General features: G+C 39.2%; 2 protein-coding genes and 1 long non-coding RNA gene across 28 annotated transcripts in view; 1 reads left to right on the top strand and 2 right to left on the bottom strand.

Annotated features, from left to right (window-relative positions):
• PREPL (prolyl endopeptidase like) overlaps positions 1-20725 on the bottom strand; it is a 68424-nt gene extending 47699 nt beyond the window's left edge. For 2 of the 12 annotated variants that reach the window (XM_005655232.4, XM_085019384.1), the window contains exons 1-3: positions 20579-20725; positions 19843-19908; positions 18688-19228 (exon numbers count right to left, since the gene is read on the bottom strand). In XM_005655232.4, the coding sequence (XP_005655289.3) occupies positions 18688-18906 (219 nt within the window). In that variant the 5' untranslated portion in view covers positions 18907-19228; positions 19843-19908; positions 20579-20725. Of the gene's footprint in view, positions 1-18687; positions 19229-19842; positions 19909-20034; positions 20172-20578 lie in introns of those variants that run through there. The other 10 variants (XM_021088299.2, XM_085019389.1, XM_003125176.7 and 7 more) reach the window with 6 other exon arrangements.
• LOC146404833 (uncharacterized) overlaps positions 1-24773 on the bottom strand; it is a 1439763-nt gene that overhangs the window by 85923 nt on the left and 1329067 nt on the right. The window lies entirely within an intron of this gene.
• The window catches only part of CAMKMT (calmodulin-lysine N-methyltransferase), a 406172-nt gene continuing 402530 nt past the window's right edge, over positions 21132-24773 (top strand). For 13 of the 15 annotated variants that reach the window (XR_014842012.1, XR_014842010.1, XR_014842011.1 and 10 more), the window contains exon 1: positions 21132-21340. Coding sequence is in view for 5 of the 15 variants with exons in the window: in XM_021088303.2 (XP_020943962.1) it covers positions 21203-21340 (138 nt within the window). In the remaining 10 variants the exon portion in view is untranslated. Of the gene's footprint in view, positions 21341-21950; positions 22058-24773 lie in introns of those variants that run through there. The other 2 variants (XM_085019398.1, XM_085019395.1) reach the window with 1 other exon arrangement.

Raw genomic sequence — 24773 nt, 5'->3', positions numbered from 1 at the left:
TTGATCACTTGCTCCGCCTAAGAACACTTTTCTTCATTTGGCTTCCAGGACACCTCGTTCTCATTGTCTGCCTCCTATTTCTCCTCTCAGTCTCTCTGGCTAGTCCCTATTCAACTCCACGGCTCTTAACATCAAAACACTCTGGAAGTTCCCCTTGTGGTGCAGTGGTTAATCCAACTAGGAACCATGAGGTTGCTGAAGTGGAACCTAAAGTCATATCAGATCATTTGTTCACTTAAACCCCATCCAATGTCTTTCCCATCTTGCTCAGGAAAAAAGTCAAAAATCCTTATAATGCTCTATGAGGTCTGCTAGTACACTCCCATGCCCACCCACTTTGAGCCACACTGGCCTTTTAGATGTTTCTTAAACATGTCCGGCTTACTCCCTCCTCACTTTCCTAGGCCTTGCTGTGCCCTATGCCCGAACACCTACTTGAAGCTACTGAGCAAATGTCACTTCAGCTAGGCTTTCCCTGACCACTCCACCAAAATAAAAATTCTCCTTATCCCAACATGGCCTATTTAATCTTTCCTTGTCCTGTTCTGTTTTCATTGTACCTATTGCCTCTGACATACTTTATATTTTACTCACGTATTTATTGTATCTCTCTCCCTCTAACTAGAATGGTAAGCTCCATAAAAGCAGAGATTTTTGTTTTCTTTACCCAGTGGCTAGAACAATGTATATTACGTGTTCAACAAAAAATTGCTGAGTTGAATGCAACACAGACAGCACAAAACATGAAAATTAAAAACTTATTTAACAAAACACATCATACACAAAGTGAAAAGACAGCACAAATATGGAGAAGATATCTACAGCAAAAATAAAAGACAGGAGTTCCCATCGTGGCATAGTGGTTAACAAATCCGACTAGGAACCACGAGGTTGCAGGTTTGATCCCTGGCCTCGCTCAGTGGGTTAAGGATCCAGCATTGCCGTGAGCTGTGGTGTAGGTCGCAGACGCGGCTCGGATCCCACGTTGCTGTGGCTCTAGTGTAGGCTGGCAGCTACAGCTCCGATTTGACCCCTAGCCTGGGAACCTCCATATGCCACGGGAGTGGCCCAAGAAATGGCAAAAAGACCAAAAATAAATAAATAAATAAATAAAAGACAAAGGACATGTAAAGAACTCTTATGAATCAGTAAGAAAAAGACAAATACAATAGGAAAAATGGTCAAAGAACATTAATAAGCAATTTAAGAAGACAAAAACCAATGGGGTCAATAAACATAAGAATGATGCTCAATTATTAGTCGAGACAATGAAAATTAAGAACAATGACGTATTTATCCATCAGAAGGGTAAAAGGGAAAAGGTTTGATGATATCAAGTATTATTCAAGATACAGAGATAGAATTTTTATATTTCTCTCAAGTGTAAGATACTTCTTTCAATTTAGAAATTAATTTGACAAGAAACATTAGAATATGAATACCATTAGGAATTCCAATTCTAGATACAGACTCTAGAGAAAGATAAGCACACATGGATAAGGAGATACATATGAGATTGTGCTAAACAGCTTTTTTTTTTTTTTTTGGTCTGTCTGGAAATTGGAAACAACCTATGTGCTTGTCCAAAGAAAATGAATTGTGGTATATCATAAAATAGAATGCTATACAGCAGTTTTAATACATGAACCACAGATACATGTATTAATGCGGAATCTCAAAATAATGCTGTGCAAAAAAGCAAGTTATACAATTATATGTACATTATTTACATAAAGTGGAAAAATACGCAAAACAATATTATGCATCATCTGTGACTACAAATATATGTGCTAAAAATTTACATAAAAACACACGGAAAGAGATTAAGGATAATGATCACTACTGGGGAGGCAGGGAAGGTGACATGATCAGGGAAATATACAGGAATCTTCAAATACATCTGTACTTTTTTTTTTTTTGGCTAAGAAAAAAAGTCACATTGAGTACTAAGTACATGGGTATTTGCTACAGTATTCCCACTAGCTTTGTATATATTTGTAATGATTTATAATAAAAGGTATTAAAAAGAAAGGTAACATGAACCAGGTTACCTGAAGGCTGGTTCTGACTCTACTCATCTTTTTAATCAATCTTGGGCTTGGTGACTTCAGTTTTTCATTTGTAAAGGACTCATACACTTCTTGATTTCAAAACTTACTAGAAAGCTAGGACAATTATTGTGCTAGGACAATTAAAATGGTACGGGCCCAAGGACAGACATACAAATTAAAAGGACAGAACTGAAACAAACCCTTACATTTACAGTTAGCAGATTTTTGATAAGGGTGCTAAGACAATTCAATGGGAAAAGAACAGTCTTTTGAACAAATGGTGCTTGGCTAACTGGATATCCACAAGCAAAAGAATGAAGTCAAACCCCAACCCCTAACAGCACATACAAATAATGAATTCAAAATAGACCAAGGAACTAAAGAGAGATCTCAGACTGAATGATTTCAATGGTCTTTCTTCAAGTAATAATTTATGGTTATATGAAAAGAAAAAAATCAATCATTAAACTATTATCTCACACCTCAAACATTTACTGCTTATCTACTAACGTGATAATCATTAATGCATTATATGTTGGGCACCTAGAGATGTATATTATAAAATTCGTGGAGTTCCCATTGTGGCTCAGTGGTTAACGAATCTGACTAGGAACCATGAGGTTGTGGGTTCGATCCCTGGCCTTACTCAGTGGATTAAGGATCCAGTGTTGCTGTGAGCTATGGTGTAGGCTGCAGATGCAGCTTGGATTCTGTGTTGCTGTGGCTCTGGCGTAGGCCAGTGGCTACAGCTCTGATTGGACCCCTAGCCTGGGAACCTCCATATGCCGCGGGAGGCAAAAAGACAAAATAAATAAATAAATAAATAAATAAAATTCTTGTCTTTAGGGACTTCCTAATTTAATGGAAAGAGAAAAAAATTTATTTATTTATTTTTTGTCTTTTTGCTATTTCTTGGGCCGCTCCCGCGGCATATGGAGATTCCCAGGCTAGGGGTCTAATCGGAGCTGTAGCCACTGGCCTACGCCAGAGCCACAGCAACGTGGGATCCGAGCCGCGTCTGCAACCTACACCACAGCTCACAGCAACGCCGGATCGTTAACCCACTGAGCAAGGGCAGGGACCGAACCCGCAACCTCATGGTTCCTAGTCGGATTCGTTAACCACTGCGCCACGACGGGAACTCCAAAAATTTAAATAATTATAACTATATAACAATAGCTTGGAGGTAAATATAGCATCAGGGCTCTTATGGCTTCAACTATTACCTGTATATGGACCATTCTTCCCAACTTCCAGACTCATATATCCATTTATTAAAATCTCCACTTAGGTATTCCTGCTGTGGCACGTGGGTTAAGAATCCAAATGCATTGGCTTGGGATGCTGTAGAGGTGTGAGTGCAATCCCTGACCCAGGAACTTCCATATGTTGTGGGTGCAGCCATGAAAAACATTAAATTAAAAAAAAAAAAAAAGGAGTTCCCATTGTGGCTCAATGGTAATGAACCCAACCAGTATCCATAAGGATGTGGGTTTGATCCCTGGCCTCGCTCAGTGGATCAAGGATCTTGTTGCCATGAGCTGTGGTGTAGGCTGCAGATTAAGCTTGGCTCTGGCATTGCTGTGGCTGTGGCACAGGCCAACAGATGCAACTTTGATTCCTCCCCTAGCCTGGTAACTTCCATATGCTGCAGGTGCAGCCCTAAAAAGCAAAAATAAATAAATTTAAAAAATTAGAAAATAATAAAATCTCCACCTTAGCAGTGAGTTCTATTTACTCCTCCTCCTCTCTGACCCTTAACAGATGAGTAATGGTAAGGCTATACTTGTGACTATCTCAAACATAAAGATGATCTAGATGTGTTTTCAAATATGATTTTGATAAATTAACATGATGTCTATCTCAGTAAGGGGGATACCACCCTAGAATCAAATATGGTAAGAATCTGGAGCAAAACATCTACTAAGTGGGATAAACAAAGATCACAGTAGCTTTGTTTCAATTTAGGTCACATTTTGCCAAAAACAAAACAAAAGATTAAAAAACTTTTGTAAGGGGCTTTTGGATTATCACTCTATATTCTCTATTACTCTACTAAAAGGCCCCAAATAAAATGTGATCATTCTGTAACTGAATAATCTGATGCTACCAGAAAACTACTGAGCTCATCAATGAATTCAGTAAAGTTGCAGGATACAAAAGTAATACACAGAAATCTCTCGCATTTCTATATACTAACAATGAAAGATCAGAAAGAGAAATTAACAATCCCACTTACCATCGCAAAGAACAAAATATTTAGGAATAAGCCTAAAGATGCAAAAGACCTGCACTCTGAAAACTGTAAGATGCTGACAAAAGAAATAAGAGATGACACGAACAGATGGAAATATATACCAAGTTCTTGGATTGGAAGACTCAATACTGTCAAAATGACTGTACTACCCAAGGCAATCTACAGATTCAATGCAAACTTCATTAAATTACCAATGGCATTTTTCACAGAAACAGAACAAAAGATTTTAACATTTGTATGGGAGTACAAATGACCCTGAATAGCCAAAACAGTCCTGAGAAAGAACAGTGCTAAAGGAATCAGGTTCCTGACTTCAGACTATACAACGAAGCTACTGTTATCAAAACAGTATGCTACTGGCACAAAAAAAGAAATACAGACTAATGGAACAGGAATAGAAAGAAACCCTGTACATGTGGTCAATTAATCTATGACAAAGGAGGAAAGAAAATATAATGGAGAAAAGACAATCTCTCCAATAAATAGTGCTGAGAAAACTGGACAGCTACATGTAAAAGAATGAACTTTGGAGGCAGGATCAAGATGGTGGAGGAGTACAACATGGCCCCAACCTTCTCCCACAAACACACCAGAAAAAAACCCCATCTGTACACTGAGTGATTCACACAGAACATCTACGAAATGCTGGCAGAAGACCTTAGGACTTCCAAAAAGAGCAAGAAACCCTACGCATAACTGAGCAGAACAAAAGGAAAAAAGAGAGAAGAGAAAAAAAAATCAGGATGGGACCAGCACTCCTGAGAGGAAGCTGTCAAAGAGGAAAGGAATCTGTACCCTAGAAGGTCACCTAACTGGAGAGATCAGTTGGAATGGAGGTGGAGCCTCAGAGCCTTACAGAAAAGTGCAACAGTCAGTCTGAGGAGGGCAAATCAGAGAGAGAGAGAGAGCTGCACAGACCACTGGTACAACCCTACCATCACTGCCTAAGACATTAGGGTGATGGCTGGGCACTAAGACTCAGGCTTTGGAGGTTACTTCTCAGGAGATGACTAGGGTTGGTTGTGTAGAAACAGCCTGAAGGGGCTAGGGAGCAGTTAGTGTGCCACAGCAAAAGAAGAAGGTCTAGGCCCTGCAGAGAAGTAAGGCACTGCTGCTGGGGAGTGCAAGAGGAGCGGGGGTGGGATGACCATAAGAACTCCTTTCTTTGTGCATCTGGGGGCTCTGGTGGTGGAGTGTCCCTTGTGTAGGCTTACAGGGGCAGGTACAATCTGCCATGGCCATTTTGGACTCCAGAGGTGGGTGTGGCTTACTACCACTAAGAGTCTCAGTGACTGCTGTGGAGGGTCCTGAAACTGAGTGCCACCTGTTGCCTGTACCTCCCTGGGAACTTGCCCACCTGACTTTGCTACTGCCAAAGGCTCTGGGCACTGCCCCTACCTCTGTGAAGGTCACTGCCACTGCCAAGGGCCCTGCAACCAGGTTCTGCCTTCAGGCACCATCCACTGCCCCAACCTTCCTGGAAGCACAGGCAAGCTTACCCATCACACTTTCCTATTAAAGGGACACCAGCCTGCACACACTAAGGAAGGAAACAGCAAGCATCTAAAGCAAAAGGAGCCCTCATACCAAAACAAAACAACAAAAATGCAGGCCCTAACAAGCAATGCAGGGACAATCCTGCATGTGAATAGCTCTCCAACACTACAGTAGATAATTTTTTTTTTTGGTCTTTTTATGGCCACACTCATGGCATATGGTTCCCAGGCTGGGGTTGAATCAGAGCTGTAGCTGTAGCCTACACCACAGCCACAGCCATGCAGGATCCAAGCCGTGTCTGCAACCTACACCACAGCCCACGGCAACACTGGATCCTTAACCCACTGAGGGAGGCCAGGGATTGAACCTGCAGCCTCATGGATGCTAGTCAGATTCATTTCCGTTGACCAACAACAGGAACTTTAGTAGATGATTATTTTCCCTAAACTTACAGAATAAAAAAAAAAAAAAAAAAAAAAGAAGCAAAATGAAGCACAGGAACCATTCCCAATTAAAAGAACAGGAGAATTCCCCTGAAGGAGCTAACAATGAAATGGACCTGTGCAGTCAAACAGATACTGAGTTCAAAAGGCAGATAATGAAAATACTGAAGAAATTAATAATGGATACCAACAACAATGCAGATTACTTTAAAAAGGAACTAAGGACAAGCCAAGAAAAAGTAGAAAATTCATTTGCAGAGATGTAAGCTGAGTTAAAGGCACTGAACAGCAGAATGAATAATGCACAGGAGTGAATAAGGACTTGGAAGAGAGACTAATGGAAATCACCCAATCAAGACAACAGACAGAAAACCAAATAAAAGAGAAAGCAATAAGAGATCTATGGGATAATATAAAGTGTGCCAATCTATGCATAATAGGGATTCCAGAAGGAGAAGAAAAAGGGGATTGAAAATATATTTGAAGACACTACGGCTGAAAAGAAAGAAACAAGACATCCAGATATAGGAAGTACAGAGGGCCTCAAACAAGTTGAACCTTAACAGACCTACAGCAAGACAAATTATGATAAAAATGGCAAAAGTTAAAGCTAAGGAGAGGATTCCAAAGAAAGTGAGAGAAAAACAAAGAGTTAATTACAAAGAAATCTCCATAAGGCTATCAGCTGCTATCTCTATAGAAACACTACTGGCCAGAAGAGACTGGCAAGATATAGCCAAAGTTGTAAAAGAGAAAAATTTGCAGCCTTGACTATTCTACCCAGCAAGATTATCATTTAAAACAGGAGAAATAAAGAATTTCTCAAACAAAAACTAAAAGAATACAGCAATACTAAACCCATTCTGAAAAGAAATATTTTAAGGTCTCCTCTAAAGAGAAAAGAATGGAGAATGGAGAAAATCAAAACTGGAACATAACCACTTAAGCAAGGATAGAGATGAAATAGAAAAAAAAAAAAAACAACTATTTGTGAAAGTGATGATAAATACAAGGAGCAGCAAAAGAATAAACATGAAGATGTAAAAAAGGACATCAAAATCATAAAATGTGGAGAAAGAGAGGAAGAAAATCTAGACTATTTGAAACAATGTGTTTGAGCCTATATGACTGTTAGTCTAAAGCCAGCAAATACAGAAATGGGTTAATGTACCTGAAAAGCAGCAGGGCAAGCACAAATCCAAAACCAAGAAGAGGACATTAGCATAAGATAAAAGGAAATCATCCAACCAAAAAAAAAAAAAGGAGAAAAATAAACGAAGGAGAAACGTAGAATCAACTAGAAAACAAAGTTTAAAATGGCAATAAATAGATATTTACCAATAATTACCTTAAATGTCAATGAACTGAATGCTCCATTCAAAAGACACAGCGGCAGACTGGCTACAACATGCTGCCTACAAGAGACCCACCTTAGGGCTAAGGACACATAAACTAAAAGTGAGGGGATGGAAAAAGATATTTCACGTGAATGGAAATACCAGGAAAGCCAGAGTTGCAATACTCCTATCAGACAAAATAAACTTTAAAATAAAGGCCAGGAGTTCCCATTATGGTTCAGCAGTAATGAACCTGACTAGTTTCCATGAGAAATGCAGGTTTGATCCCTGGCCTCACTCAGTAGGTCAAGGATCTGGCATTGCCATTAGCTATGGTGCAGATTGCAGACACGACTCAGATCCTGCATTGCTGTGGCTGTGGCAGAGGCCAGCAGCTGCAGCTCTGATTTGACCCCTAGCCTGGGACCTTCCACATGCTGGGGGTAGGGCCCTAAAAATAAATAAATAAAACAAAGACCATAAAGAAAGATAAAGAACATCACTTAATGATAAAAGGATCAATTCAAGAAGAGAATACTATACTTGTCAATTATACATGCCCCTAAAATAGGAGCACCCAAATACATACAACAAATACTAAGAGACATAAAGGAGAAATTGATGGGAATACAACAATAGTAGGAGACTTTAATACTTAAGTAAATGGACAGATATTCCAGACAGAAAATCAATAAGGAAACAGAGATCCTAAATGACACAACAGAATAATTAGACCTGATATTTTCAGTACATTACATTCAAAAAGAGCAGAATATACATTCTTTTCAAGAGCACATAGAACATTCTCTAGGACTGACCACATACTAGGACACAGACTCAAGCTGACAAATTTAAGAATATAGAAATTATTCCAACTATTTTCTCTGACCACAATGGCATGAAACTAGAAACTGACCATAAAAAGAAATGGGAAAAACTGACTACATGGAGACTAAACAACATGCTAATAAAAAGCGAATGGGTCAACAAGGAAATAAAAAGGGAGATTAAAAAATACCTTGAGACAAACAACAATGAAAACACAACCATACAAAATCTATGGGATGCCACAAAAGCAGCTCTTAAAGGGAAGTTTGTAGCAACAGACGCCTTCCTCAAAAAATTATAAAAATCTCAAATCAACAATTAACCTACCATCTAAAAGAATTAGAAAAAGAATAAAACCTAAAGTTAGCAGAAGTCAATAGATATTTAAAAAGCAATAGAACAACCTAGAATAGATTTATAAGGAGATCCTGCTGAATAGCATTGAGAACTGTCTAGATACTCATGTCGCAACAGAAGAAAGGGTGGGGGAAAAAACTGTAACTGCAATGTATACACCTAAGGATGACCTGACCCCCTTGCTGTACAGTGGGAAAATAATAAAAAAAAAAAAAAAAAAAGAAAAAGAAAAAAAAAAAAAAAAGATTACTTCTTAGGAAAAAAAAAAAAAGCAATAGAAAAAAAAAATCAATAAAATCAAGAGCTGGTTCTTCAAAGGGTCAACAAAATTGACAATCCCCTGGCCAGACTCACCAAGAAGAAAATTTGAGAGAGAATCAAAAATGAAATGAAAAAGAAGAAATCTCAACTGAAATACAAAAAAACGTAAGTGAATATCCTGAATAATTATATGGTAACTAATCTGATAACACAAGAAATAGACAACTTTTTAGAAACATATAGCCCACCAAAACTCAATCAAGAAGAAACAGGTCTTTTTTCTTTTGCTTTTTAGGGTCACACCTGCAGCATATGGAAGTTCCCAGGCTAGGGGGTCAAATCAGAGCTACAGCTGCTGGCCTACGCCATAGCAACACAAGATCTGAGCTGCATCTGCATCCTATACCACAACTCACACCAACATTAGACCCTCGACCCACTGAGCGAGATTAGGGATTGAACCCCCCATCCTCATGGATAATAATCAGATTTGTTTCTGCTGCACCACAAGGGGAACTCCTGAAACAGGTCATTTGAACAGACTGATCACTAGGAATGATATTGAATATGTAATAATAATTAAAAAAAAAAAACTCCCTACAAACAAAAGTCTAGGATTTTTGTTGTGAACATGGCTTCACAGACAAATTCTACCAAACATACAAAGAACTTATACCCATCCTTCTTAAACTCTTCCAAAAGACTGAAGAAGGAATACTCCCAAAGATATTCTATGGAGCCACCATCACCCTAATACCAAAACCAAAGATACTATCAAAAAAGAAAATTATAGGCCATTGTCTTTGGTAAATATAGACGCAAAAATTCTCAACAAAATACCAGCAAAGTGAATCCATAAAAAATGAAACACATAAAAAAAGATCATACATCACAACCAAGTGGGATTCATTCCAAGTTCACAAGGATGGTTCAACATATGCAAATCAATCAATGTAATACACCCCACTGACACAAGAAAAGTCAAAAACTACATGATCATCTCAACAGGTACAGAAAAAGTATTTGGCAAAATTTAACATCCATTTATCCATTCTTACCAAAGTGGTTATAGAGGGAACGTATCAACCTAATAAAAGCCATTTATTACAAACCCACAGACAATATAATACAGGAGAAAAACTGAAAGCCTTCCTGCTTGATCTGGAACAGAACAAAGATACCCACTCTCTCTATTTTTATTCAACATAGTATTGGAAGTCCTAGCCACAACAATCAGACAAAGAAAAAAAAAAAAAAAAAGAAAGAAAGAAAGAAAGAAAAGCGTCCAGATTGTGAGAGAAGAGGTAATATTGTCACCATATGCTGATGACATACTATATATAGAAAACCTTAAGGACTTCACATAAAAACTACTGGAAGTGACTAATGAGTTCAGTAAAGTAGCAGGACACAAGATTTAACATCTAGAATTAATTGCAATTCTCTGTACTAACAAATATTAGAAGAACAATATAAAAAAAGTATCTTTTAAAACTGCACCCCCCCCCGAAATACACAGTAACAAACCTGACCAAGGAAGTGAAAGAACCACAAAACATTAATAAGGAAATTAAGGAGGATTCAAAGAAATGGAAATGCTCCTGGATTGGAAAAATTAACACTGTTAAAATGGAAATACCATCCAAAGCAGCCTACAGATTTACTCTCATCCCTATCAAATGACCCATGACATTTTTCACAGAACTAGTAATCCAAAAATTTATATGGAACCATGAAAGACCCAGAATTACCAAAACAATCCTGAGGAAAAAGAACAAAAGCAAAAGGCATAAATCTCCCAGGCTTCAGACAATACTACAAAGCTACAGTAATCAAGACAGTGTGTACCACCACAAAAACAGATGGGGGTCAATGAACAGAGAACCCAGAAATAAATCCAGGCACATATGGTTAATTAATCTTTGACAAAGGAGGCAAAAATATAAAATGGGAAAAAGACAATCTCTTCACAGCAAGCGGTGCTGGGAAACCTGGACAGCTGCACGTAAACCAATGAAACTAGAATACAACCTCACACCATGCACAAAAATAAACTCAAAATGGCTTAAACACTTAAGTGTAAGACATGACACCATAAAACTCTTAGAAGAGAACATAGGCAAAACATTCTCTGACACAAATTGCACAAAGTCAGTCTCCCAATGCAATAAAAACGAAAATAAATGGGACCTAATCAAACTTTCAAGCTTTTGCAAACCAAGGAAATCAAGGACCCCCCCCCCCAAAAAAAAAAGCCTGAAAAGATCATCTATGGAATGGGAGAAAATAGTTGCAAACAATTCAACTCACAAGGGCTCAATCTCCAAAATATACAAACAAGTCAATAACAAAAACCAAAAAACCCAAATAAAAAATGGGCAGAAGATCAAAATAGACACATCTCTAAAAACATATGGATGGCCAGTAGGCATATGAAAAATCCTCAACATCCTTATTAATTAGTGAAATGCAAATCAAAATTACAACAAGGTACCCCCTCACAAGGGTCAGAATGGCCATCATTAAGTTTACAAACCGCAAATGCTGGAGAGCATGTGGAGAAAACGGAATCTCCCTACGCTGTAGGTCAGACTGTAAATTGGCATAACAACTATGGAAAACACTACAGAGGTTCCTCGGAAAACTATAAATAGAATTTCTATATTGTCGGGAGACATGTTTCTACAATCTTTTTTTTTAGCCTCTCTGCTTCTATTTTCTATGCTGAAAACTCCATCTTGTCCTGCTTTACTTTACTCTATATTCCTGCTTGAAAAACAGTCGCAGTGCTGGTAAATAACTTCAGCTTAAGAACGAAGACCTAAAGGCCTAAGTTACTCAGCTGAATAAGGACATAATGCATTGGTCTAGACACGCCGTTTGCACATGATAAGTCCTGTAAAAATAAGAGAAAGAGGAGCCTCAAGGTCCCAGGGGGTTTATGAGGGGTCGTTAGCGGGATATGAATCAGCAAGGAGAACTAGGCACGCCTGATTCTCTAGATGCTATGCATAGACAGCTGATGCCAAGCTTCCTCAATGCTAATGATTGTTAAATGCCTAAAGGTCAGAGTAAAAGCTTAACCAGCTCCCAGCTATGTGACTTTTAAAATAATAAAAAACCTATATCCTGCACCTACAATCCCCTCCTCACTTGACATAATCCTAAAGAGCACAATAAAAGCAGTGTGATTTCTTGAGGTGGTGCTCTTGGTCCCTGAGAGCTTGAGTTCCCCGGTTCCCACCTCTGATTAAGATAAATGTCTCTGTGTCTTGTTTTATATTAACCTTTTCCTAAGTTTCACGGCACCCATTCTTCAGCCCTTACCTGCTGAGCTGGTCTTGGAACTATATGATCCAGCCATCCCACTCCTGGGCATCTATCTGGACAAAACTATAATTCATTCAAAAAGATAGTGCACCCATATGCTCATAGCAGCACTATTCACAACAGCCAAGACAAGGAAGCAACCTAAATGCCTACGGACAGACGAACGGATTAAGATGATGTGGTACATATATACAATGAAATACTACTCAGACATAAAAAGGAACAAAATAATGCCAACTGCAGCAACGTGGATGGACCTAAGGATTATCATCCTAAGTGAAGTAAGTGAAAGACAAATATCATATTACTAATACATGGAGTCTAAAAAAAAATGATACAAATGAACTAATTTACAAAACAGAAAAAGACTCACATTTTGAAGTCAAACTTATGGTTACCAAAGGGGATGGGGACCTCCTGTATAGCACTTGGAACTCTACCAAATATTCTGTGATTAACATACTGGAAAAGAATCTGAAAAAAGAATGGCTATGTGTATGTGCATAACTGTTTCCCTTTATTGTTGTATGGCTGAAATTATCACAACTTCGTAAATTAACCACACTTCAGTAAAACTTTAAAGGAAAAAAAATTTGATTCTACCTCTTTAATCTCCCCTCTACACTTTTCTCTATTTTTACAGCTATAGCCTTAGTTTAGGCCCATCTCCTTTCATCTTCTCTACAAGACTTTCTACTTCCAATCTATCTTCTGCAATTTTCTCAGTTATTCTTCTAAAATGCAAATCTGATTGCACCTACATTTTTCAATTTTTTTCAGGCTGAAAAGATCACCTATGGAATGGGAGAAAATAGTTGCAAACAATTCAACTCACAAGGGCTCAATCTCCAAAATATACAAACAAGTCAATAACAAAAACAAAAAACCCAAATAAAAAATGGGCAGAAGATCAAAATAGACACATCTCTAAAGACATATGGATTGCCAGTAGGCATATGAAAAATCCTCAACATCCTTATTAATTAGTGAAATGCAAATCAAAATTACAACAAGGTACCCCCTCACAAGGGTCAGAATGGCCATCAAACACCATTGCAGTTCAAACACCTCACAAGATTGACACAAATGCCTATACACAATCTGGGCCCTTCTTACTTCTTTTGGTTCATCTCTGACCATTTTGGCTACACGACTTGTAGTGACTGCTCTCTCTCAATCTGGAGCTTTTATACACGTTGCTCCTCCTGCCTGCCATTACCTTAACTACACTCTCAGTCCTTTCTTTTTTGTATAGCTCAATCTTTTATTTTGGGACTTGGGTTCAAGAATTATACTCCAACTCACAGACTGGAATTTACAAAATTTTTATAAAATAGATGTAGGTCCCTAGTATGGGGACAGACAGTCACTTGACGGTATTTACTACTACGTTTTACACTGTCTGGGAAGCACTACTCAACAGAGACATGGGCTCTGCCCTTATGTAGTCTAACACTATGGCTAAAAAGAAAAACCAAAAAAAAAAAAGGTAATTATAGTAACACAGTAGAAGGAGACAAGGCTAAGTTGAAAAATAATACAAGGATCAGTTACTTTGATTACCATGGTCAGAGATGGCCTTTCTCGGGGGGTAACATTTAATCAAGACCTAAAAAAGAAGGAGACCAGGTAGGTGAGAATGGGACCTGGGAATAGAATGTAAGATGGGAGGGAAAAAGTTCTGTTCTTTGATCTAGGTGATGACCTTTGCGACTTGCCCAAAGTGAACAGGGGCAAAGTGGCAAGAAATGAGATAGGGGCTAGATCTTGCAGTACCTTGGGGAACATGATGAGGAAAATGGAGTTTATGTAAGTTCTGGAAGGGTTTTAAGCTGAGGAGTGACATGATCTAGTTTGTATTTTAAGATCACTTCCAATTGTGTGGACAATGGGTTGGAAGGGAAGAAGGTAAGCAAGGAACCTGGTTAGGTGGCTTCATTGGTGCTCCAGGCAAAAGATGACTGAATGATGATGCCAGAGGTGAAGAAATACGTACAGATTCAAAACATATTTTGGAGGTTAATGCAATGCACTTTTGAAAGCATGTCAGACATGATGGTATTCACAATTTAGGGTATATGAATATTTTATGAGAAAGACTGTAACTAGCACATTAGACTGATGACTTACATTCCTTGGGATGAGACAAGTTGGTTAAATTAAAATAATTAAGTAAACAATGGCCTAGGTGGTATGACAATATGGTAAAAATCACAAAGCTAGTTTGGTATACACTGTGAATGGATGCGATGGCAGGGTAAAGGAACAGGAAGACTAAAATATGTTTTCCCAGGTTCTGGCTCAAACAACTGAGAGAAATGAGATAAAGAAGAGCTGAGTCAGGGCTGGGAGACTTAAAAGTTCGACTGGATAGTTTGAGAAGTCAGTAAGATGTCTAACTGGAGATTAATTCTGTGCAGCTCAGAGTGGAGTCTGGGATGAAGATAATACTGCTATAGCAATAAGTCTATGGAAATGAATTCAATTACTTAGGAAGAAATTAAACAGCAAAAAGCAGCAGGACTAAGTCTTGAGAAAATCCGAAATGTAGAAGTCACGTGGAAGAAAAGTTAGAAAAGGAGACTGAGAAGGATTAGTTTGTAAGGCAGGAGGAAAACCAGGAAAACTTGGAGTCTAGAGGCCAAAGAAGAGAAGAGTGTTTCAAGGAGGGGATGGTTAAGCATGCCCAATCTGCTGAGAGAGCCTCTAAGAGGAGGAAGGGGAAGTGCCTCCTGGGTGAAACAGGTTACACCTTTGGTGACACTGACAGAGGTTTTAATCTGGGGTGGAGCCATACTCCAGCAGGTGAAAGGGTAAATGGAATGTGGAGTAAAAAAACAGTAATGAAGTGGTACCTATAATGCAGTCCCACTCCATGAACCATTATAAAAAAAAAATGGGGACTACAATTTTTTCTTTCTGGCTTTTTTGAGTTTTCCTTCTTTCTTAACAATGTTTTGAACCTGTCAGAACCAGTGATTCCTATGAATCAGAGCTCATTACTGCCAGTGAAAGAGATATCTGCCAACCTAGCTATCTTAGACTACTATGAGAACTGCTAAGATATATTGAGAAAGAGTCAAAGGACAAACGTTTAACCTTTTCTTCCTTTTCTGGTCTATTTTTTGTATCTCATTCAAATTATCATGATCAAAGATTTCAGGAATTATTTTGGTAGGCAGAGCAAAACAGGATGATATGGAAGATAGAGAGATATGGCAGCTGGTTTGATGCTAGTCTTTGAATATTACCAGCTGGTGCATGAGTGTAATGGAATAAGTTCATCTTGTCATCTGACTAATGTAAAATGGAAAGTCAAGGTATCTCCCAGCAAGAACTTCAGAGCTGAATGAATTCCATGAGGTTTAGATCAACATTTGATCATCAACTGTGTCTAGTCCCTAAATGAAGGACCACTGTCACTGGCAGGATGGGAAATTTCTGAATCAGCTGAGGAACTTCAAACAAAACAAAAAACAGATCCCTAAGCCTCAGCCATTAGAGATTCTGATCCAGAAGATGTGGGGTGAGACTCAGGAATCTGCGTTTCTAAAAAGCTCTGATACACAGCCAGGTTGCAGAAGTTGGTACTAGAGAGTCCCAAACATATAGATAATTTGTTGGCAAGGTAACAAGGAAGAAAGAGAAAATAATGAAATGTTAGCACTCGGAGGACCTTTAGAGAACACTAGGTTAAAAACCTCCCCTCATCCTCTCCAGTCAAAAAGATTAGAGTCCTGAATGATTCACAGACACACCAGTTATGGCTAGATCTCTTGCTTTCTGGCATTTCTATTTCACAGGCTGTCCCCTCTTACTCTTGGTTATCTAAATAGGTTTTTAAGCAAGTACATTTCAATTTGTCTAAAGGCATTGCGTTTTTCTACTTTATTGTTCCCGTAAGAGTAGACAAAGTTGAACTGAGGGGATGCTTACTTAAATGTGCATTCCTGTCTACAAGTCTCTTCACCATTTCGTCAGGTCCCAGTGAACGCAAAGTACAGAGACCAGTTTTTAGATCCTATCATTTCTCACAGAAGGAATGGTTGATACATGACATGTGAAAGCAGGACCACTTTATCAAGTGAGAGTTATTAAAAGAGCTCCATTTCTAGGAGTGACAGAATCAAGTTAAAGTTTCTAGGTGATAAGAATCTTTGAAAGGGAACTGAAGAGTAGGGACAAATGGAAGGAAAAAATAGTCAACCTCCTGCACAGGATGTGAGCTAATCTCACAGCTGTCACTTGATGCTAATTTCTGCCTACTATTTATAAACTAAGACTTAAGATGAAAGTATAAGATGAAAAAATGTTCTAAACACAATGCAAAGTAAAAAGATCTAAAGGTCTAAAACGTATCTGAATGTAAATTTAAAAATTTTTTCTTTCTAAAGTAGGACATGTGTGCAAATACACACATACACAAAAGGCAAAAAGGAAATAAAATGGAGACATAAAAAAATGTCTGAGAAAAGAAAGTGCTAGACTAAGCTAAGATGCTAAAACAAGAAAAATAATTTGAAAGACTAAAATGTAAAGAGTAAAAGTCTAGGACTAACAGACAAAAAATTAAAATCAAACCACCAGCTACCCCCAAGCTCCCACAACAAATATGTATGAGCTAAGGAAAGAGAAACATTTAAATAATAATAAAAAAAAGAATTGAGAAAAATACGATTGAAAAAAATCATTTTTAGAAACACAAGCAGCTGCTCAAGTGTCTATCAACAGATGACTAGAGAAATAAAATGCAGTATATACACACAATGGAATAGTATTCAGCAAGGAAAAGTCTCCAAATTTCCAATATACGCTACAATATGGATGAATCTTGAAATCACTATGCTAAGGGAAATAAGGCAGACCCAAAAGGATAAATATCATATAATTCAACCTATATGAATTATCTAGAATAGGCAAATTCAGAGAGACAATGAATTCATATTCATAGATAGAAAGTAGATTAAAGGTTTCCAAGAGCTCTGGAAAGGCAGGAGTGGGAAGTTCTTGCTTAATGGATGGGTGTTTTTTTTTTTTTTTTGGTCAGGTGATGACAGGGAAAATAGTGGTGACAGCTGTACAATACTGTGAACGTAATTAATGCCACTGAATTACACATTTAAAAATGGTTAAAAATCAGCAGAAATTGGCACAGTGTAAATCAACCATACATTCATAAAAAACTAATCTTCGAAAAAGTTAAAATGTCAAATTTTGTTATATATATTATTATTATACGATAATAAAAATAAAGTCAAAATGAAGTAAAAATATTGTGTGGAACAATTAAAACCACAAATTAAAATATTATAATAAAAACATATGCTAAAATATTGTAAGACTATCACTCCCACATCCAATTTAAGGAATGTAAGAAACACAGCAAATATAACGGTAGAGGAGGTGCATCAAAGAGGCAGCATCATAAACAATTTAATCCCAAATAATTAGGATGAGCATGTAATTTACCATCCTAATCAAGACACTTCTGAGAGGAAATAGGACACTATTAATAATTACACATTACACAGGGACAACAGGTGTGAACTGAGACTGTCTGAGGCAACCTAGAATACATGGTCATTCTACATATAAGGGCACTAGGTCCTCAAGGTTGAGGTCATGCTCACAGCCTGGGATATGGCTAGTGTACAATGGTCTGAAAGCATCTTCCTAAAGGACACAAGTGGTCAAAAATGCAAATCTTTTTTTTTAAAGAGAAGTATCACAATTACATGGTCTTTACTGAAGTTTACTAATTTGGGATTCATAAAACAATCAGCATATTATTAGATTTTACTAAGAGCTATTATGATAGTCTAGGAATTTTAGAATGGTGAATTATACTTTGAATTGCACTGCTAGGCACAATAAAGAATTCCTAGAGTTCCCATCATGGCTCAGCCGTGACAAAATCAGACTAGCATCCAGGAGGGCTGGGGTTTGATCCCTGGCCTCACTCAGTGGGTTAAGGATCCAGCATTGCTGGGGCTGTGGTGTAGGCCGGCAGCTACAGGTCCAATTCAACCCCTAGCCTGGAAACTTCCATGTGCCAAGGGAGTGGCCCTAAAAAGAAGGAAAAATAAAAGAATTCCTAAGGTGAATCATTTTCGATAAATCTATTTATATTTGTTACCTTAGAGCTCTATAAACACGTATTACATATATTCTTTTATACTTACATATGATTACAGGCAATTGAGCCTAACACTTAAAAAATCAAACAAGAACTACTGAGAAAATTAGTAACTGATATCCGATTCATTATTTTTAAACTAAAATTAATCTTAATGGCTGACAAATAGGATAACTTAAACAGTCCATACCTTACATGAGAAGCTCCGACTTGGGATGTTTCTTGCTAACTCTGATATCCTGGGTTTATTCTGCAGACACTTGGTTAGGTGATATTTTTTCAATTTTATTTTATTGTAATAATGATCAGCGAAGTTACAGTGATTCAAGTGCTGTTTCTGCATGCATTTCCCAAGGTGAGGAATACTATATTTCAAAGCTTGGAAAAATAATTTGCTCTTCTGCCGCATGATATCAAAGTCCTTGGTTTATGCTCCCTTTGGGACTGCCAGCACATGAATGATTTCCTAGGAATGCTTACCCAGTAGTGGGTTCTCAGAGTATCTAAGATCTGTAGTTCTTTTCCTCTGCCACTGGGGTCATGAACCCCTCAGGTTAGGAATAACTACAGACAGCTGATAACTCTGGTTAAAAATATCTGAAAACTCATGTAAGTTAAAGTTTCATTCCAATCATACTTCTTGGCAGATGTGACTTAGAGGTCTTATTTGTAAAGTCGATCCTATCAGGCTCAAACTATGCAGCACTGATTCTGGTACACACATGGACAAACTAAAAAAAAAAAAAAAAAAAAAAAAAAAAAAAAAGGCAGAAAACAAAACAAAAAAAACAAAATAAAAACTTGCAAACAAGTACACAGACTTCATAGAGGCATCTCAGTAATTCTGAGGGTTTTAAAAGGCAAATTAGCTTTGATTTTACATAACTCAGAACTTATCTTTGGTATGTATATGGAGAATAAACCAGAAAAGCATAATTACTTAAAAAGGTAGAGGAGAAGGTGTTAGTATTTACTGAGTATTTGCTACGTGCCAGATGTGTTTATATACTTTGTCCAATTTAAACGTCATAGAACCCTAACAGAATAGCTATAATAGTGTTGATTTTACAGGTGAGCAAACTGTGGCTCAAGGAGGTTTAAGTAACTGCTTCAAGTTACCTGGGCTGTAAGTAATAAGTCTATCTGGTCATAACAATTTTAATATTAAAAAGGTGTTTAATTCTTTAATTAAACAACAACAACAACAACTTCAGGATTCACAAATGAAATTTGCCACCATCTCTGTTTTCTTCTAGGAAGCTGGTTCTTATTAACCTAACAAAGTAAGGCTAGTGAGTACTTAAGTCAGAGAAACCTGGGTTCAGGGCTTCACTTCTACACTTACCACCTGTGCCTAGTTTCTTCATCTGCAAATCAGATAATGACCCATTTACTCTACGGAGTACTTGTTCTAAGGATAAAATGAGACAATTTAAAGTTAAGATCTTAATACAATACCTGGCACGTAGCTACCACTCGATAAACTATTTTTATTTTATTTTTGGCTACTATTTTTAGGATTGGAAAAAAAAAAAACCTATGTACGTTGCACACTGTTGAATGTCATCATGGAATTCTTCCACAAAATGACCCTCGGTATCAGAGGTACAATACTGCGTCAGTTTTAGCACAGCTCGGATCCTTTAAGACGCCCCTGGTCCTCTTAATCTTTTTCTATGTCGCAGCAAATTAAGAGACTCAGAAGGGAGAGTTACAATAGGGGAACAGGAACAACACTAACAAAAATAAGCAAATAAAATAAAATAGGCCCTAAATCACTACATCCGTGCCGCAGCATCAATCCACCCATCTTTCACCTGCAGGGTTAGGGATGGGGGTGGGGTAGATGAATGGGTGTTCCTGGGAGAACCTATTTGTTTTCCCTATGCAACTCTCCACCCCAGAAATGAAATGAGGTGAGAGATGAGGGGTTCTGAGTGCGAAAGGGAGTGGTACCACATGCCACGCAGTGAAGGGACATCAATCAAAAAGCTAGGACCAAGAGACTTGGAAAGGCTGGTGGGGGGCAGAAGGGATGAAGGGAAAAGACCCTCAGCCTACACCTCCCTCCCAATACGTACGCAAATTTAAAGTCGGTCTTGCTCTAGACACAGAAACGAGTGAAAGCCAGGTCGGAGAACCCGAAGCTCTCAGAAAAGCAGCACAGCTCCAAGCACCGTCGTGTCCAGCCGAAATCTGCGTTCTGCAGCTAGCGGAACAACCTACCCAGAGGCGCCGGGAGCTGGTTTGCAGCACGCCGTCTACGTAAGTCCCATCTAGCACGAGCGCTGAGCAGGTTCCGCCATCTTTACTGTGGTCAATGATGAATTTTTCTCCTCCTGGGTTCTTAAGCCCTCAAAGATATAAGCCTTTTGGTTCTTTGATAGTCCTCAGACCTCTAGATGAAACAGGGGAGAGGATAACAAAGAGGGGTAGTGTCCTATCAAGTCTGTCACAGGTCCCTCACGCTCCAGTCTGCCCTCACTAAAGATGGCTACCAGCAAAATGGTGCAGTGACGCCAGCCGCGCTGCCCTGGTTGCTAAGGAGACGTGACTGCCGGAAATGCAGGATTTGGGGAGGGCGCTCTTGCTTGGGCAGTGGGAGGGAGGCCTAGCGTCACAGGTCCTGATAGAGAAAAAGTAGCGAGGTCCTGGCAGGGGAGAGCTGTGGCTGCGGCTTCTCGGATAAAGGCGGCTCCAGCGGGATGGAGCCTCGCGTCACAGACGCCGAGGCCGGCCAGGTTGAGAGCGCCAAGAACGAGAATCCGGCAAGGGGTAGCGCCGCTCGGGGACCCGTAGTCGCGGCACCTTTGGCTGCAGCCCGGTGGAAGCTCCTGCGGCAGGTAAGAGACAGCCCTCAAGATTCACCTTTGCCTCTGGCCACTCCCCTCGCAGATACCCTGCAAGCGACCCGCAGCTACTCTCTACTTAGCAGCTCCGGGAGTTCCCTAACAATTTTTCCTGGAACCACCTGAAAAGCGTCCCTTTGGTTCACCTAGGCGTCCCTTCCAAAGGGAGGCATCAGGTGGCTTTGGGCGGGGAGGGTCCAGTCAGGACTGAGTCCTGGGAAACTCATATCGAAGTAGAAGATCCATTTCTAGATCTTAGTCTGCATCCGAGGGATGTTTCTCCTTGTTCGCCAGTAGGATTGATAGGACCGCAGTTCTCGATCCCACACTGCTCTCCTTTCCTGCTTCTGTTTTAACTTTCTTCTCCAGGTTTCTTCTCCTTGCTTCTTAACTCCCAGCCTGATTCTAGCCCAGAATCGCCCCTCTTGGTGATCAGCGTGGCTGACTGTGTTGGGACTGTGATATTGCACGTGTTGCTTCGGTTCCTTCCGTGGAGCGGAGAGTGAAGGGAGTTGGAAGAACTGCCCGCCCCCCTCCCTTTTTTTTTTTTTTTTTTTTTTTTTTTTTCTCCATCAAGTTACGCGTAGTTTGAAATGATCAGCGAGATTCTCGCTAAGGTGGAGTAGTTCGAGTGTGTTGATTTGTTTGATGACGGTTATCATCTAGCACTTCAGAGTTGCCTCTGTTACCGGTAACTTCAGCCGTGTACAGGTTTGAAAATTTTCTAATTTGACGTCACTGACGCCCTGTTCAAACTGCTTGAAGTGAAATCTGTTTATCCCAGTGTTATGCTTCTGCCTGGGTCTCCTGCTAAAAACTTTATTTAATAGAACACTTTCTGGAGTTCCCGTCGTGGCGCAGTGGTTAACGAATCCGACTAGGAACCATGAGGTTGTGGGTTCGATCCCTGGCCTTGCTCAGTGGGTTAAGGATCCAGCATTGCTGTGAGCTGTGGTGTAGGTTGCAGATGCGGCTGGGATCCCGCGTTGCTGTGGCTCTGGCGTAGGCCAGTGGCTATGGCTCTGATTCGACCCCCAGCCTGGGAACCTCCATATGTGGCGGTAGGGGCCCTAGAAAAGGCAAAAAAACAAAAAACAAAAACAAAACCACTTTCTATTTCTGACTTGTGTTTCCATAAGTTTCCCAGCTATTGCCACTTTACTTGAGACCCTGCATTTAGTATTTTGGGAGTTACTTTATTTGCAGTTGTCTCCAGTCACCTTTTCATACAGTGGCCTTCCAGTGTTGTCATGACACAATGCAAAGATCATTTCCTTGCTGATGCTTTGAAAGTCTCTGCAGAGTCTTAATGATCTGGCTTTGCTATTAATGTTACAGATAGTATCATAGGATAATAAAATGTGTGTCCTCATAGATCATTACATAGGAACTGTCTATAGTGAAGTAAACACCAGTCAAAGTTAAATTATAAAAATAGTGAATGAGCACTTTAAAATGATCAATCGGAACTTATTGGGATGACTTCATTGATTCTTGGGGATCTGTAGCTCACTCTGTGGGTGAACCCCATATAGTGTGTGTGTATATATATATGTATATATATATATTTGGTCTTTTTAGGGCGGCACCCATGGTATATGGAAGTTCCCAGGCTAGAGCTACAGCTGCTGGCCTATGGCACAGCCACAGCAATGCAGGATCTGAGCTGCAGCTACAGCTGCTGGCCTATGTCATAGCTACAGCAATGCAGGATCTGAGCTGCATCTGCAACCTATACCACAGCGTATGGCAACGCCAGACCCTTAACCCATTGAGCGAGGCCAGGGATTAAACCCGAATCCTCATGGATACTAGTCAGGTTTGTTACTGCTGAGCTACAGCAGGAACTCCCATATCACATTATTTTAAGATCATTTGATCAGAGCCCATCTTTCTCATGACAATAGAAGTTATTCCTGGGAAAAAATTATATTTTATTAATCTCCATCTTCTGCACAATGTATAGCTAGTTGATTTTTAGTAGATGCTGTTGTGGAAAGCCTGAGAGTAAAGACAGTCTTTATGTGGCCTATAGCACCTTGTTCTCACTGTATTTTATCAGTTAGCTATTGCTTAGTAACAAACAACTATACCATCAAAATGTCATGCATACAATAGTGAGCATTTATTCTATTGGTGAGCAGCCTGGGAGTTGACTGACATAGGCTTTGATCAGCTGAGTGGCTCTACACTGCACATGCCTCTAATCCTGGGATTGATATGTTCTGATGATATGTTCAGAACTTGGCTGATATGTTCTTATGATGATGACGGAAGTATAAGAGAGTAAACCCAACCACTGAAACACATTTTAAGCCCCTACTAATGTCCTGTTGGCCGAAGTAAGATACTTGGCCAAGCCTAAAGTTAGGGGAGAGAGAAGTAGACTTTTTCCTGGGGGGGAGGAGGGGCAGAGTGAATATTTTCCTTTAATAATTGAATCTGCCATACACACATACACACACACATGCTGTGCTCATGGTTGCTGCAGTGACAATGCTGGATCCTTAACTTGTTGACCCACAGAGGAACTCCCATCTATTTTAAACATTTCAGGCTCTTAGTAGTTTCAAATGAACAGTCCACTTGCATCTTGTAAGAATCCAGAACTGGAAGACTGTGAGGAATCTAAATTGAGTTAGAGATATGCAACACTCTTTCTCTCTCTTTTGGGACATCTTCGTGACATTTGCTTATGTCTCCTTGTTTTCTCCCTCACAATTCTGTCTTTCCATTAGGGCGCCAATGCTATCTCAAGACCCTTCACCACAACTGTTCCGTATTTTCTATGTTTAACAATTAACATTTTTGAGAGAAAACCTAGTTGAGTTATCACATGATAAATTGCTGACTTTTGAGTCTAGTGCTCACTTAAATCAGATGAGGTCTGGAAGTCCATGGATCAGTATCAGTAGGGGCTGTGGATATTGTTCTGTTTTCCCCTTTGTTAGGTCTCATTATTTGCTGGCAAAGATAGCTATTGTCAACTTCATCATCCAGCCAGCTAGTGATCCGGAAGAAATAATCCTTTTCCAACCACCACCCGAATCATTTCCTCCAAACAACTCTCATAGTCCAAGTTTGAACCAAGTGCTGTGTCTAGGAGAATGGTGCATCCCGTGGCAGGGAAAGCAACAAGTTATTCCTGAAGAGGAAGGAATGTAGAACAGATGAAAAGGTAGCAGTGACCATTACACACTTACACACATCTCACAACCACCTTCAGAATGTATAATGGTGCTTAGAGGTCTGAATACTTGCCTGAAGAACCTGATTAATGGAATAGTTTACAGTACAATTTAAATTATGGTAGGATGCTATTGTTTTAAAGTGAAATTATTTTCCAGGGTTAGAAATCAACTCATTTTCTATTTTATAATCCTATTATGTTTTCCTAACAAATATTTTGATTTATTTTTAACAGTTA

The sequence above is a fragment of the Sus scrofa genome, chromosome 3 (assembly GCF_054392235.1).
Source record: "Sus scrofa isolate SSC_HxYL_T2T_F1_AM1 chromosome 3, Sscrofa_HxYL_maternal_Yorkshire_Landrace_v2.0, whole genome shotgun sequence".
NCBI classification, from domain to species: domain Eukaryota; kingdom Metazoa; phylum Chordata; class Mammalia; order Artiodactyla; family Suidae; genus Sus; species Sus scrofa.
This window is presented reverse-complemented; position numbering and strand designations above follow the sequence as displayed.